At 37.3% G+C, this 17,120-nt stretch overlaps 1 protein-coding gene across 1 annotated transcript in view; it reads left to right on the plus strand.

Annotated features, from left to right (window-relative positions):
• CPLX4 (complexin 4) overlaps nucleotides 1-16,734 on the plus strand; it is a 38,119-nt gene extending 21,385 nt beyond the window's left edge. Inside the window, exon 3 of the mRNA XM_044657792.1 lies at nucleotides 16,507-16,734. Coding sequence (XP_044513727.1) covers nucleotides 16,507-16,734 — 228 coding nt within the window. The remainder of the gene's footprint in view (nucleotides 1-16,506) is intronic.
• The last annotated feature ends 386 nt before the right edge of the window (nucleotides 16,735-17,120 follow it).

The following is a 17,120-nucleotide window of genomic DNA, read 5'->3' on the forward strand; positions in this document are numbered from 1 at the left end:
ATTGACTCTCTTTGACAGGAACTAGAAGTCTTCTTATGATTATATTTTCTTATTCCCTATTTATGTGTGTCATCAAGAATACTGATAAACCTATCAACCATTTAAAATACCATTAATAAGAAAAGAATAGTCATTAGCAAGGGCATGGCAAAAATGAACAAGTAGCTAGTTTTCAAATTCCTGAAGATCTTCCCCCCACCATGAATCATGTTACCATGGAAAAATATTCTAAATTAATTAATTAAATAAAAATTTTCAGCACCCCCCACCAAAAGAGGATCTTCCCACTGCTGAAAAAAATTCACACTTCATTTCAAAATATATTGGACAAGATGATCTCTAGTCTTCCGGGTCTAGAATTCTATTATACTATGGTTCTGAAAAGTAGCCCAGAGTTAAATTCAAACTTAGCTGCACACAATGAATATGACTCAGTGAGGGTATTCCCTCCAATATATCATGGGGATGGCAACTATACATGCCTTCTCTAGTCTATCGGGATTTTGTCCATATATTCCTCTAAAATCTTCCACAGGAAGACAGCCCAGCCTTACTGGGAACTTTTGCTCTCCCTTTCTAGATCTTTTAGATTTTTTTGATATTGTGTGAGTACCAATAAAATGTATGGCCTATCCATCTTGGATCTCTCACTATTGCTACATAAATAAAACAGCCTCTTTTCCCAGTCACATACCTCTTTAATAATATCTTTTCTTTTTCAAATACATTTTTTTACTGATTCTTTGTTATGAATTAATAAAGTGGCAAACTTCATTTCTGGAAGTATACCTTTCTTCTGCCCATCACAGATAATCATCCCTTGCAAAAAGATGTTTAAACAGGTAGCGGGGGGGGGGGGAAGAGGTCAGCAAAAACCAATCAACCATTTTTTTCCAGAATATGTAATATGGCATGTTTAGAATCTTCCAAGATGATATATTGTGTATGTTTATTCACATAAAATTTATCTCTGGTATCAGGATGCAATATATACACAATCATCATGTGCCTTCTCTAAGGTGACCTTTAGTTTTCATTCCTCAGAAGCTATGGTAGTCTATGATTCTAAGTCATGTATCATCACTGCAAAACTATTGGTCTTCTAATATCATTCCAATGGTTCTTTCTTCAGAGAAACTGTCAGGTTTATTATTATTATTACCTTATTCCCCAGCTAAAATCCAACCCTTTTCTACTTAAATGTGAGTAAAATTCACTGTCTATTTCCAGTGTCTGTCAAAAAATATGTACCAGCTATATGGAGAATCCACTCAAATGACTTTAAAAAAAAAAAAAGGAAATCCCATTTTGGATCCCAGCTCCTCAAGATGCAAGTTCTTAAACAACACCACAGGCAGAAATCCTAAACAATCTCTGTAATTGTAGTTATACATTTTTAAAGGGAGCCTATCATTGTATATGTGTCTTCCAATTTCCACTAAAAGCCTTATTCTTTGTGACATGGAATTGATCTGGGGTTCAACCAGGGACAATGCCATTGGAGCACAAACTCTTACGGTTCTTCCCAAACCAGAAAGATTAGTATGAGCCTTGTGAGAGACTGTTTGTCTCGTCTGAGAACTAAACCTGAATTCAAGGAAGGGCATCACTAGTTTAGTGAAAGGGTGATGATTCCTTTAGCTGCAGCAACTCTTGAAGACCATTTACTAAGTTGTCATAGCTACATTATTAGATGAAGTGCATATACTGATTACATCATGGCTCCTTGAAAAATTGAAGTATATATTAGTCACAGACCAGTGGATCTTATTCTAGAAAGACATTGAAATGGTATTTTTTTTTACAAATCAAAGGGGACTTGAACCAATTGAGTTATTGGGTTTTTCTTTTGTTCAATATCCAGGGTTATCCATATTGTATGATGAGGAAGATAGTATGGTTGCCTACATGGGATAATTAGAGGGGATGATCCACTGCTCCAAATATCCTCCTCTCTTGTAGAACAAAATCATGTCACTGTTAGACTTTCATTTCTTTGGGTTCCACTCCCCAGTAACACCTTTTAAAAAAATAATGGAGAATAAGTGAATGATCAGATCTCTTTCTTTAGATAGAAATGATGGGGTGGGAGAGTTTTCCTTTCCAAATTGTGCTTAGGGAAGGCCCTGTACAGGTTTTGAAAAGATAAAAGATTTAGTTCTGATTAGCACAGATTTGTTAGACATTAAAAAAAAAAAGAACTTTGATTGCATCCATGGATCAGTAATGAAAAAATTTTGGGATCTGGTTTTCTTTGAGGTTTGGCAAATTAAGGTGATTTGTTCTGAGTTTTGATAATTTAGCTCAATCTCTGTTTTTCAGAAAAGATTGTGCAAATCAGTAGAGAGATAGTTATTAAAACTGGTCTAAGTGAAAAAAGAATATTCCAAGTTTATCAAAGAAACTCAAACACCCTAGAAAAAAAAATATAAAACCAGTGGAAACATGCTCTCTGCCACAAGTCATATTCATATCAGTTCCTTTAAGACTTACAAGTCATGGTGCTTAATTATTATTTTAAAGTAAATGATGCTTTTACTATAAGGGACAAATGATGTTACTAGAGTCACATCAAAATGATATAATTTTTCTTCCTCTTAAATAAAATAAACAAAACCACCAGGCTGTTTTGAGACTAAAATGTTCCCCTCCTCTTAGCAAACCCCAAATCCATATGCAAGTCAAACCAAATTAATAAGAGAAAAGAGTTCCATAATGAACCTTAATCCTATTAACAGAATTGTCAATCTTGGTTAGTCATTGAAAAAAATGTCTCACCCCCCACTGAGGAATATGATTTATTTACACCTGGTGTTTGTCTCATCTATGTAGGGCATCATTTGTTTTGAGTTGACTATGGGTTTTCTCTGACTAGCATAGAAAATGTATTGAATAAAGCAATTCTGTCTTTAAAAAAGTTCCATTTAGGGAAAAAATGTATTATCACAGGAGTCTGCTTTGAGAATTTAATCCTTGAATTGTTTTCAGAAAAGAAAGAAGTCCCAAATGTCCATAACTTGAACCTTGGAGCACTGGACTCGTCCATTATTCAATACAGTTCGTAGCCCATGGTAGACATTCAGTGAACACAAATCATCCGAATCCATTTTCTAACAATTAAATCCCAAGCCAGTGTAGGAAGGGGGACTGAATGATTGAGGAAGGGAAGAACAGTAGCAGCAACAATAAGCAGCAGCAGTAAACCTTGGATTCTCTTCTCAAACACAGCAAAGATTTCTGATATATCTTCCACAGAAATTTCTCTAAAATTAACAAATACATGTACCTGATCTTTTGTAGTCCACCTCCCAAATTCTCTTACCTTTGACTTTTTTTTTTTTTTTGCCTACAGCAGTGGTTTCCTAGGTGTGTAGAATTCCCACTATATTTTCCAGTCCCAATTGCTTGAAACAATAGTTTTAATAAGATATGATAGAATGGGGTAAATGACTTGCCCACACAGTCCCATAGTGTTAGAGGAAGGAATTGAACTCAGGATGACTTCAATAATGTCTTTCTTCTATCCATTATATTATGACTTCCCTTGACATATGTCTACGTGAAATGCTACGTATTCAGTTTCTGCTGAAGGTTTTTATTCTTTGTATGGCCTCTATGTTTGGGCATTTCAATGCGTATGCCTTTGATTATATGCTTCTTGAGGATAGAAACCATATCTGCTTACACCCTGCACACCCCAACATCTCTGATGATTTTTTCACCCTAATGGTACCATTCATAGCTGGGCATTTGATGAATATTTTTTCCAGTAATCACAAAGACAATTCTCATTAAGGCTGTGGCTCTGCAATGACAAAATAAGTAGCCAAAATGCAACGAAACAAAACAATTCATTATATTAGTTACTTTTCGCCATTTGGACCACAATTTCAATTGTTTACTGATATAAACTGGTTTTTGACTGACTAGTCAAACTGATTTTTTTTAGTAGACAAAACTTTACCATGAAGAAGCTGAGGTGTGGTGAATGTAAGATCCACTGAAGGATTTGGGATCCCCTCACTTCAGAAGCCAGAGGATACAATCATTGTAACATGGGTTTAGAATCATAGTTCAATATTGGTGCAAAAAATAATACCTTTTTAAGAGATCTGTGGAGTGGCAAAGACTGGATAGAACTCATAACATAGGAACAATAAATAGTCACATTAATTTTTAGGAGAAAATCAACAGTAAATGACAGTAGGAAAAAAAGTAATCCTTTAAGGAGGAGAGCATTTGGATTCTGGACAAGTCACTTAATCCCAATTGCCTGGTCTATAGACCACTCTTCTACCAATACTTAATATTGATTTGAAGACAGAAGGTAAGGGTTTGGGGAAGGAAGGAGGGAGGGAGAAAGGAAAGAGGAAAGGAAGAAAGGAGGGAGGGAGGGAAGGAAAGAAGAAAGGAGGGAAAGACGGAAGGATGGAAAGAAGGAGAGAGGGAAGGAAGAAAATGGAAGGAAGGAGAGAAGGAGGGAGAGAGGGAAGAAAAGAATAGAAGGAAGGAAAGAAGGAGGGAAGGAAAGAAGAAAGGAAGGAGGAAAGGAAGGATGGAAGGAAGGAGGGAGAGAGGGAAAGAAAGAAGAAAGGAGGGAGTGAAGATAGGAGGGAGGGAAGGAAGGAAAGAAGAATGTGGAATTTGGTGTTGATTATAAAATCTAATCACTGTAGGACAAAATGGAGAACTGAAGACTAATTCTATAACAGGCAAAAAAAATTTTAATCGGTTGTTTTCTCAGTTTAACAAATGCTGATGATAGAATTTGCAGGTAGGTTTCCAAACACTAAAGAGTATACCGTGGGGGTCTAGAGTTTCTAGGTAAATAAATGGTTAACATTAATCGAGTCCCCCCCTTACTACAGGGAAAAAAATATGGGAAGAGCCTAGCAGCCCCCTGATGTTGCTAGTCTCTCATTCATTCATCCATTGGTTTATTCAGACTTGGGACGTCCATCCCCTCTTGAACACTTCCTGCTGCTAGCACTGATGTTGGCTCATATCAGCTTGTAACCACTGTCATGTCTCATTTTAGGGATGTAATGAGGCATTAATGCTGATCTTTGATGTGTGAGCTGTGTCAAAATATCCTGGTTTCCCCAGCTTTGGATTGGTCCACAGCATCAGAGAAGTTGGACAAAACAGTCATTGTTTGAGTTACCAACACTGTCCCCATCAGGAGAGCTGTTCAGCGGGAAAACAGGAAATGGGCCTGAGTAATGCCCACCGTATATTCTCCACTTCTGTGCTTTTCATTACTTTATCCTGGCTCTTTCTTTCAGGCTTAGTTAGTGCCATTTCCATGTTCCTATTTGTTGTATTCTTTACGCATGTGCTCATTTAGCAGAAGGTTATGATTCTGAGAAACTAAACTGTATACTAGAAAGAGGATTCTAAAGACTTTGACAGTGAGTTCCTTGAGGGCAGAGATTGCTTTTTGGATCTTTTTAATATCCCTAGTGCTTAGCACAGTACAATGGTACATGGCAGATATTGAATAAATAATGACTGATTTGATGGGTTTTCCTATAAAAAGCAAAAAATACTTTAAAAAAACAAGATGAAAATCTACGCAGTTAAAGTTAGAAAAATAATCATACTTTTTGATCTGATAATTCCATTGTTGGCAATATACCCTGAAAAGATTATTGAAAGCAAAAAGGAGTTATCTGAGATTTTCATAGCAGTGTTATAGGTAATTTCAAAAAGCTGAAAGCAACCTGAATGTTCAACAAGGGGATGCTTAAACAAATAATGGTGCCCTAAAGTAATAACAAAATTAAAACTGACAAGCAAGAGGACCACAAAGAAATAGGCAAACACTTTAATGAAATAGCACAAAGCGATCAAAATAGAAGTAGAAGAATGGACTATATATTAACTATGACCACATAGGAGGAAAAGTGAATGAGAACGAATAGAAAAAGAACGCTGATGAGAACTGACTGAAAAATTATGATGACATTTGCTGCATTGGCCTTGATTTGTGCATAGTTACTAAGAAAGCATATATAATTAATAAGAAAATTTAGCTGGTCATATTTATGTCCAATATTAAGTTTTTAATAAAAAATAATTTAAAAAGCTATAGGTCCAGGAAAATTAGAACTCCACAATCTTTTCTAATTACATTGTTGTGATCACTATAGTTTAGTTAGGACCCAATGTCAATGAAACCAAGGAGATGGGCTTAATCCCAATGTGAGCCAATTAGTTTCATTCTATTTCATGGTCATAGGCTAACCATGTCTTTCTGTCTAGGATAAGGGGGCAGGAGGGAAGGGAGAGTTTGGAAACACTCAAAACAGTATCTCACAATTACCAGAAAACCAATTTAAATTGCAAGTCCCATTCAGAGGTTGTCCTTCATCTTTCCTTCCTGGCATAGCAAACCTCCAAGAATGCTTAGCCTATTTAGCTGCTTTTCCTCCATTTCCTCATCCATCACTCAGTCCTTTCAACCTCTAGCAGTCTGGCTTCTGACTCCCATCACTTGAGTGTAACAGTTCTTTCTAGAGTAATCATTGCTTTTTTAAAAAGTTTTGTTTATACCACTATCACATCCCAGTAACCTCCACACATAAATGTAGAATCCCATTATGTGGCAATGCAGATGCAGTAAATATAATGCAAATCACCAATGAACACAGTATCTAGGACTAAAGTCCTAATAATTCATTCAACACTTCTTTACCAAGAGGAAGTAGGCAGTTGTTTTCACCATAGGTTTCTGGGAATCAAGCTACATTTAAAATATAATCGGAATTCTTATTTCTTTCAGTGTGGTTTTCATTTACTCTAGTTTCGTCATTGTATCATTCTCTTGGTTCTCCATTTTGAGTTTTCCCATGTTTTTCTAAGCTCATATTCATAATTTCTTACGATATAATCCTGTTCCTCAATTTGTTTAGGCATTCCTAATTGAATGCACACCCACTTTGTTTCCAGTATTTGCTACCATAAAAGGTGCTTTTTCTCACCTAATGCTAAGCTGATTTCCTGAATGGTTGGGCCAATTCACAGTTCTACAGAGTATATTAGTGTTCCTGATTTCCTATAGTACCTCCAACACTATTTAAAAATTTTTAACTTATCTTTGAAATTTAATGATGGTGAGGGGAAACCTCAGAGTTGTTTTAATCTACATTATTAGTAGTTTGGAAATTTTCATGTGATTAAATTTTTTTTTTTAATTTTAAACCCTTAACTTCTGTGTATTGACTTATAGGTGGAAGACTGGTAAGGGTAGGCAATGGAGGTCAAGTGACTTGCCCAGGGTCACACAGCTGGGAAGTGTCTGAGGCCAGATTTGAACCTAGGACCTTCCGTCTTTAGGCCTGGCTCTCAATCCACTGAGCTACCCAGCTGCCCCCCATGTGATTAAATTTTAATAATTCTAATAACTGATTTTCATTTATTAGGTTGACAACTATTCTTGTCCTTTGCCTATTGTTGGGAAAGGCTTTTTAGTTTATATATTTGAATCACCAATGACTTTTTCATTGTCAATTCCAATGGATTTTTCTCAATCCTCATCCACATAACTCTTTCTGTTGTATTTGACATTATTGGCCACTGCCTCTTTTTGAGTCCTCTCTCTTCCCTTGGATTCTGTGCTACTGCTCTTTCGTGATTTTTTTCCCTAGCTATCTGGTCAGTCCTCAGACACTTTCACTGATTCTTCCTCTTGCCCAATGACTGTGTATCTTATAGTCCTCTTTTTTTTTTTACCTCCCTGTCTCTCTCCATTCTCATCTACTCCCAGGGATTCAGTCACAACTTCTTGGCAGATCCATAGTCCTAATTTCTTCCTTAACTTCCCATACACCTTGGGCTTCTTGTCCTGTGCCTTGTTATTGCCTCTCTTCTCCCCACCTAGAACATCACCTTATGGAAAAGATTTCTAGGGACCATAGACTACTTCCCCCCAGTTAATTCACTCAGCTTTGGAAGTTAATTTGAACTGTCCTGATTGGTGAATAAGTAAGCACACATTCAACTAACCAGCATATCTAGCCAGTTCCAAACCAAACTTTGCAGCCCATTTAACCATTTACACCAGATACTTTGCCATCTGCCCTGCCACTATTCCTGCCCTCCTTCCAACTTCTAACTCTTGCTCTGAGAACAATAATTAAATTAATATGTTCATTGCTTCTGGAAAGGGCATGGTAATCTCCTGCCATCTGGCTAGCTCCATTTACCATGCCTGTTACTCCCCAGAAAAGAACTCATTTCCTTTACTGCCATATATATTTCATAGATGCACACACATGAACATTTATATTTATACAGAAAGAGACACATGTAGTCTCCCACCAATAGATTGTAAGTTCCTTGAGGGCAGGTACTTTTTCAGTTTTTAATTTGTATTCCCAGAACTTGGCCCATAGTGTCTGGCACATAGTAGGTTCTAAGAAAGGTTCATGGGTCAGTGGGAAAGCCAGTAGAAAGAGTAATAAATATATCAACACATTTTTTTTTAAAAAGGGAAGATTGGCTAGGAGCCTGGGTTGGGCTATTATAAAGATTAGCCAATTAATCATTATAATAGTTTGATGAAGAACTAATTAATCTTTTAAGCATTTAGAGAGTCAAAAAGCCCTGGTCCAGTCCATAACATTTGCTATGACGCCACTATTATTTCATGTCTCTCATTTCCCAAGGCAGATTTCATTTCATTTCATCATATTAGGGTTTAGTTCTTTCCTCTGAGGAAAGAGCTTTCTCAATCTACCTTTCTCCCTCCCAGATAAATAAATCTTCAACTGCTTGCTGACCAAAATTTCTGTCTGTTTTTTCCATTGATATTTCACGGGGCTCATCATACCCCAAACATATTCCATCTTCTCCCTAGTTGATTTGCCTGTGATATGTCCCTTCAGGACAGTCTTCACTTAGCTACTAAAATTACTTTCCTAAAACACAGGACCAACTATATAATTCCTCATGAATCAATAAGCTCTAGTGAATCCCTATGGCCTCCAGGATCAAATGTAAAAACCTCTCCTTGTCTTTTTGCCTATCACCCACCCCCATTTTTTCCAGTCTTTTTACACCTTACCTGCCCCCATCCCTCAGGTACTCTGCAATCTGGCACCTGTGGTCTCCTTACTGTTCCTTGGACAAGCCACACCAACTCCTCACTTGAATTCTTTTCACTGGCTTGGCCCTTCTGCATGGAATTCTCTTCTCCCTAGTTTTCTTTCTTCATACCTCCTGGCTTCCTTGGTTTTCTTTAAGTCTCACCTTCCTCAGGAAGCATTTCCCAAAGCCTCTTAGTTATCATAACATCCTTCTGTCAGTTATTTCCTATTGGTCCAGTTGGGTACCTATTTGTCTTGTGTATAGTTGTTTGCATATTATCTCTTCCATTAGACTGTGAGCTCCTCGCTAGTCTGGACAGTCCTTAGTCTTTCTTTGTATCCTCAATGTTTAGCACACTGCCTGGCTCATTAATAAATACTGATTGACTGACTGGCTGATTATGCCTTCCCCTTGCCCTAACTTCTCTATCTCTTTGGATGTAAACGTAATTGTCCTAATCACTTAGGCTTAAACTTTTAGGATCATCTTTGATTCCTTCCTTTCCTTCACCTTCCACATCTGACCAGGAGGACATCAGGTGCTCCTGGTTTGACCTCCACATTATCTCTATAGTCCACATTAATACGAATTTTTAAAAAGACAACTTTAGGTAAGAGACTTTACCTCTTGGAGACTCCTTTCCTTTGTCAATGATAATGTTATTCAGGAGTTTTAGTCCTGTATGTCTCTATTTGGGCTTTTCATGGTAAAGATACTGGAAGGGTTTGCCATTTCCTTCTCTAGCTCATTTTTATAGATGAGGAATTAAGGCAAACATGGTTAAGTGGCTTACCCAGGGTCACACAACTAGTAAGTGGCAATGGGAATAGGGATGAGGAATTTGACTGATTCATCAGGCACTTTCCAGTTCTAATTCTTTGGACAACAAGCTAATGAGGGAGGTTAGTAGATGAAGAGGATTATGCCAGGTTTATTGAAGGAAAAACAGAGATACTTTTTCAGGAAAAAAAGTGTGGCGAAATTAATCAGCTAATGGGCACTCCTGAAGCATCTATTATGTACCAGGAATCATTACTGAATTAGAAGAAAAACAGAATAAAAAGGAAGGAGTTCATTTTAAGCCAACTAACAGACCCAGTTATCACTGGACACCTTCCCTGGCACCACAGACATAGGAGGCATGGTCGAAGAGCCTGCACTGTCCTTTTTGAGCAATCTCCTTTTGTCGCCAGTTTCAGAAACACAAATAAGCTATTTTTCCAATTGCTTAAGAAAATATTTTTTTTAACTTAGGGTTGAAAACACCCAAATTTTGAGAAGACATAAGGGTGAAGAACATGCCTGGTATACACTTGGCCTATAAAACACATCAGGAAAGGGCATCTTTTTGTTCTACTCCATGAAAAAAATGCCCAGAGGCCCCTGAGCTAGTGGGAGAGCCACTAGAAAGAGTAATAAAGACATAAATACATTTTTTAAATGGAAGATTGGCTAGGAGCCTGGTCTGAGCTATTGTGAGGATTAGCCAATTAATCCTCACAACAGTTTGATGAAGAACTAATTAATCTTTTAAGCATTTAGAGGGTCAAAAAACCTTGGCCAAGGCCAGGGTAACATTTGTTATGACACTATTATTATTCCATGTCTCTCTTTTCCCAAGGCAGATTTCATTTCATTGTTTTAGGGTTTAATTGTTTCTCAGAGCTCCTCTGGGAAAAGAGCTTTCTGAATTCCTTTTCCATCATCTACCTCTCTCCCTCCCAAAGTATCTGCTTTTGCCCCTACAGTAGGAAATCTTGCTTCAGTATTTTTCTGGAGTTACTGCTTTAGGGTCTCCATGCTATGTCAGGAGAAATACGTAAATTTGCCAGAAGGATGTGCATAATCCTTCCTCCATATTCTCCTTAAAACATCTTCTGTTGTTCAAAGCTTCATAGACTTTCAAGCTAGAAAAAAGGACATCAGAATTCATCTATCCTAACCTCCCGCATTTTACAAATGGGAAAACTGAGAACCAGAGAGAGGAAATGGCTTAGCCAAAGTCAAATAGGTAGTAGATTGAAGAATAAGGATATGAATGTTGGTCTTTGGACCACAAATATAGTTTTTAAATGGCAAATCAAAGAGTCATAATAATGGATAGTATTTATATGATGCTTTAAGTTTTGCCAAATGCTTTACAGAGGTTCGTCCAAGAGTAATACTTCAGGTATTTTTCATAATCATTTTACAGACAAAGAAACTGAGGTTTAGACATTTCAAATGACTTGCTCATCATCAAAGCTGGTTGTGTCAGAGATGGGACTGAAACTCTCATCTGTCTGACTCCAACTCCAATTCTCTATTCCTTAAACCACACAGGGCTACATAGTGCTCTGAGAATTCATCGATTCATTTCACAGAAGACAGGACAGTCACTTTTTATGCCATTCAGAAACTAAAGATACTTCTTTTCATCAACTGAACAAAATGTATTCCCTTCTCCCTGGGGGCTTATCCTCAAAACAGTCTGGTAACTCAATCCATAACTTCCAGACAACTTGTCTGAGAGTTTGAAGATGTTTCTTTCCAGCATCACAGAATTTCAGAGTTGGAAGTGACCTCGAGGGACTGAAAATGATTCCCACAGCATACAAAATCAGGCATAGAGTGCTAGAAGGAATGATGAGCAGGAGTTCAGAAAAACCTGGAAAGACTTACTTGAATTGATGAAGAGTGAAGTGAGCAGAATCAGGAGAACATTTTACAGCAGTAACAGCAATATTGTACAATAAACAATTGTAAATGACTTAGCTACTCCTTTTTTTAAAGAGCTGACCATGTTTTTATAGGTAAGTTCAAAAATGATAGAAGTACTGTACTAACAGCATATTTGGATTTCAGATAATTATATGGAAATGCACATAATTCAGATACTTGCAGCTCAGGAAACCTTACTCCCCATGAAAATATAAAAATGTTCATTTGAGACACAATATCTTTTTTTTTACTAAAAACTATATAAACATAAGATAAGCATAAAAACACTTTAGAATTTATGAGATTAACTATATAAAAATAATCACTTTTTTTTACGAAGGTACCATTCATTAACTCACAAAATATTTTCTATCACATAAGAAAAACAACTGCTTGATCACATGGTTTGATGGGGATATGATTGGGGATGTAGATTCTAAATGATCACCCTAGTGCAAATATCAATAATATGGAAATAAGTCTTGATCAATGACTTGTAAAATCCAGTGGAATTGCGCATTGGGGGTGGGAGGAGGAGAGGGAAAGAACATAAATGATGTAACCATGGAAAAATATTCTTAATCAATAAAAAAGTTCAAAAAATATTTTTGAACTGTTTTAAAATTGGATTATTTTTTACATCAATATGCCCAACATTAGATGTTGACTAGAAAAACCCTCTTGAAAAAATACTTTGGTATGTATGTTGAGCTGATTTTTTAAATCCTCTAAAATAATTGTAGGGGTTTGTAAACATTTCTATTAAAGCACAGCAGAAAAAGCAATACATATCAGTTGTATATAGAATCAGAATATGATTTATTATGATCCATTCAGAGAAAGTTATAGTAAATTAGCTACTCTTAAAAAAAAAAAACAACAACAACTCACCTTCTGTTTTAATATCAGTTCTAAGACAGAAGAGTGGCAAGGGCTAGTCAACTGGGATTAAGTGACTTGCTCAGGATCACACAGCTAGGAAGTATCTGAGGTCACATTTGAACCCAGGACCTGGATCTCTCTCCATTCTGCTGCCTGGCTACTCTGATGAAGATAATAATCCAAGATAATACCAGAGGATTCATAATGAAAAATGTTATCTACCTCCAGAGAAAGAATTGCTGGAGTCTTTATTCAGGTTAGAAGCATAATGTTTTTCACTTTATTTTCTTCAGATTTTTTTTGTGTCTTCTTCCACAATATGATGAATATGGAAATATGTTTTGTATGATAGAGCATGTATAACCAATATCAAATTGCTTATTCTCTCAGGGAGGGAGAGGATTTGGAACTCTAAATCTTAGAAAACGAATACCAAAAATTGTTTTTAACGTGTAATTGGGGAAAAAATAAAACCTTACCAAAGGGTAAAAAATTTTTTTATTAAAATTAAAAATGATAAAACAAAACAAAACAAAGTCATTCCTTCAGATTTCCTTGAAGGTCCCGCCAGTGGGGCGGCTTCTCTGAGTTCTGGATAGCTCTTGTTCTTTTTTTTTTTTTAATTTGAAAATTTCTATTTAATTAATTAATTTAGAATATTTTTACATGGTTACAAGAGATAGCTCTCGTTCTTGCTATGTTTCTCCTGACATCAAGTATGTCTCTTTAAAACCTCCACTCCTTTTCCAATTCTGCCCTATGGGGACGAGAAGAATAAGACTAATCCCTCTTCCATGTGACAAGCCATTAAATACTTCAAGACAGCTATTCTGCCACCTGGCTAAGTCTTCACCAGGCTAAATATCACCAGCTGCTTCAACTGGTCATCCTACAGCCTGATCTTAAGCGGTGGTGTCAAACTCAAGCAGAAATGATGGCCACGAAACCATACGGGGGCAGCTAGGTGGCAAAGCAGAGGGAGCACCGGCTCTGGAGTCAGGAAGACTTGAGTTCAAAGACGAGCTCAGGCTCTTACTAGCTATGTGACCCTGAGCCAGTCACTTAACCCTGTTGTCCATTTCCTCATCTGTAAAATGATCTGGAGAAGGAAATGGCAAACCAGTATCTTTGCCAAGAAAACCCCAAATGGGGTCACGGAGAGTCAGACACGGACTGAAAAAATGACTCAGTGAAGACAACAAAACAATCCATGAGGATCCCCGCAAGCTTCCTGTCGACTTAGAAGACCACAAATCGATATTATCTGTGTTCTGCTGTATTTTCCTTTATTTTGTTAAATATTTGCCAATTGCGTTTCAATCTGATTCAGATCGTTCCTCAGGAGTGTTGCCCGCTGCATAGCACCTCTGGGCCATGCGTTTGATCCTTTTGTTCTTGAAGATTCTTTCCACACTGGTTACTTAGGTGGCATTAAGTACTGGATTTTGAGTGTGGAAGACTTAGGTTCAAATCCTCTCCAGACACTTACTAGCTTTTTTTTTTTTTTTTTTGCAAGTCACTTAATCCTCCTTTCGACTCAGTTTCCTCAACTATAAAATAGGGATATTTTTTAAATTTATTTTTTAAGTTCATTCATTTAATTAATTAATTTAGAATATTTTTCCATGGTTACATGATTCATGTTCTTCACCTTCCCTCTTCCCACCCCACCCCCTCCAGTAACCAACGAGCAATTCCACTGGGTAAAATAAGGATATTTTTTAAAATTAAAAAAAATTTATTGATTAAGAAAATTTTCCCATCGTTACATGATTCATGTTCTTTCCCTCCCCACCTCTCACCCCCTCCCATAGTCAACGAGCAATTCCACTGGGTAAAATGGGGATATTAACAGTGTCAACATTACAGAATTGTCCTAAATGAAATGAGAAGAAAAATATTAAGCACTTCACAAGCCCTAAAGAACTATATCAATGTTAACTATTTTATCAGTGTCCTTCCAAAAATTTAGTACTCAGAACTGGACGCAATATACCACCCGTGGTCTGGTCAGCGCTGAGGAGGGTGAGACGATCTCCCTTTTTTCTAGACTCTCTGATTCTGGTAGAGGAGCCTAAACTTCATCATCTGTGAAGAAAAGTAGCATTGTTCAAGCCGCTTTATCTTCATGTGACTTTCAGGGTTGGCACTTAACAAGCTGTGAAGTTGGCAAAGCGTCACCAGCCTCCCCTTTCTCCCTGCCCGTTCCTCTCCTCCTCACTCTCTTCTCTCCCTCTTTTCTGTTCCTTCCCCACTTCTCACTTTAGACACTCAGTGACACCCTTCCATGAAAAGCTGCCTTTAGCAAGATATGATAGCAATCATTTACCTCTTAGTGTGAATTTAAACAAATTGATGACCTCTCCAAGAGGAATTTTCATATTAAACTTAAGATTTCTGATTATAGAAAGAAAGGCATTATAAGGGATTTCAACAAGCAGAGGGCTATTTTGGAGAAAAGTGCTCTCCCCACTACTTAGAAATAAATACACATAAATTGCTTGTGGGCTCTGAGAGTGGGAAGGGAAGATAGGAGGGAAAGAAAATGAATCATGTAAGCATGGGAAAGCATTTTAAAAGAAATTTAAAAGAATTTTAAAAAAGAAAGAAATCCATGTAAACCATGAGTTCCATTTATATACTATAGACTTTTATAGGTTAGGAAAGTCTCAATATTATTTATATAAAATTAATGACCATAATAATACTTGCTCTGGGAGGGGAGAGAAAGAACATGAATCATGTAACCATGGAAAAATATTCTAAATTTAAATAAATAAATTTATTAAAAAAAATAATAATGCGGGGACATCTGGGTAGCTCAGTGGAGTGAGAGTCAGGCCTAGAGACAGGAGGTCCTAGGTTCAAACCCGGCCTCAGATACTTCCCAGCTGTGTGACCCTGGGCAAGTCACTTGACCCCCATTGCCCACCCTTACCAATCTTCCACCTATGAGACAATACACCGAAGTACAAGGGTTTAAAAAAATAATAATAATGCTTATAGAAGTATTAACATAGAAAAATATTCTCTCTTCTACCTCCCCAAAGTCACTTTGGGCATGGATAGGAAGGTGTCTTATTTTTGTAATATCACAGAGCTTTACAGAAAGGCAGCAGAGCAGAGTATCTACAGGGCAGCCTTGGAATCAGGAAAACCTGGGTTCAAGTCCTGTGTTTGACACACTAGTTCTGTGACCATGGACAACTCATTGAAGAACCTCAGTGTCCTAGGCAACTCTCTAAAGACTCTAAGTTGGAGGAGAGGTTGCTGTCTTACTTTCATGGAAAGAGTTTCCATGGCAGGAGTTCCCTATGATAATGAAATCACAAATATGAAAAAAAAAACACAAAATAGATGGATGGCTAGATAGATAAACAGATAGACAAACTGGCAAGGAGAAGCAGACAGGTAGATAGAAAGACAGAGAGTCAGACAGAGATAGGCAGATAGATGGATAGACAGACAGGAGGATAGGCAGAGACAGAGAATAGCAAGATAGGCAGAGATGGATGGATGGATGGATGGATGGATGGATGGATGGATGGATGAATGGCTAGAAAGAGGCAGAGCTCCAGAGATAGATAGAGAAAGGAGACACAGAGATGAAGAGAGAGAGACAGAGACAGAGAGAGACAGAAAGAGAGAGCTATTCTAAGCAAGGTCCATTTTTATGCAGAATCATTTCTACAGGGTTATATAGGTCGAGACTCTGACACTAATCTTATTTATGGGCAGTGGTGTGGCACAAGGTAGATAGAGCAGTTTATTATTACTCAATAACATTAGACCAACTAATATTCTTTTTGCTGATTTTTTTTCCCTTTCATATAGAGTGAAATGGATGAGAACCAGATACAGATGGCTGGAGATGACGTGGATTTGCCTGAAGACCTTCGGAAAATGGTGGATGAAGACCAAGAAGAAGAGGAAGATAAAGATTCCATCCTTGGACAGCTGCAGAATCTCCAGAACATGGACTTGGATACAATCAAAGAAAAGGCCCAGGCCACCTTCACTGAAATTAAACAAACAGCAGAGCAAAAATGTTCTGTGATGTGAGAAAGCTAGGAACTGGTGTAGTCTGGCAGACAAAGGGTCAATGTGCAGCTGAGGGGATAGTACCATTGAATGGCATTTCAGAAAGCACCGTGTGTCTAAAATAGTGATTAGAGTGAGAGAGGCTGAGCCACTAAAGCATCAGACAAATTCTTAGTCCTATAGCCCATGTAGCACCTTGTCGATATTATATTTTAAAGGCATAAATTCCTACATTTGTAAGATACAGAAACCACATTATTTAATGAAATGACCCTTAAAATAATTAATGAATCACAGGGAAAGACAGACTGAAATTCTCTATCAAATTCTCTCCTACTCAGTGACTCATTTTAACTTGTATCTTGGTGTTTGGCATCCCTTGCTGTAAAGAAAGTGTGGGTGTATGA

The sequence above is a fragment of the Gracilinanus agilis genome, chromosome 1, assembly GCF_016433145.1.
Source record: "Gracilinanus agilis isolate LMUSP501 chromosome 1, AgileGrace, whole genome shotgun sequence".
In the NCBI taxonomy this organism is placed as follows: Eukaryota; Metazoa; Chordata; class Mammalia; order Didelphimorphia; family Didelphidae; genus Gracilinanus; species Gracilinanus agilis.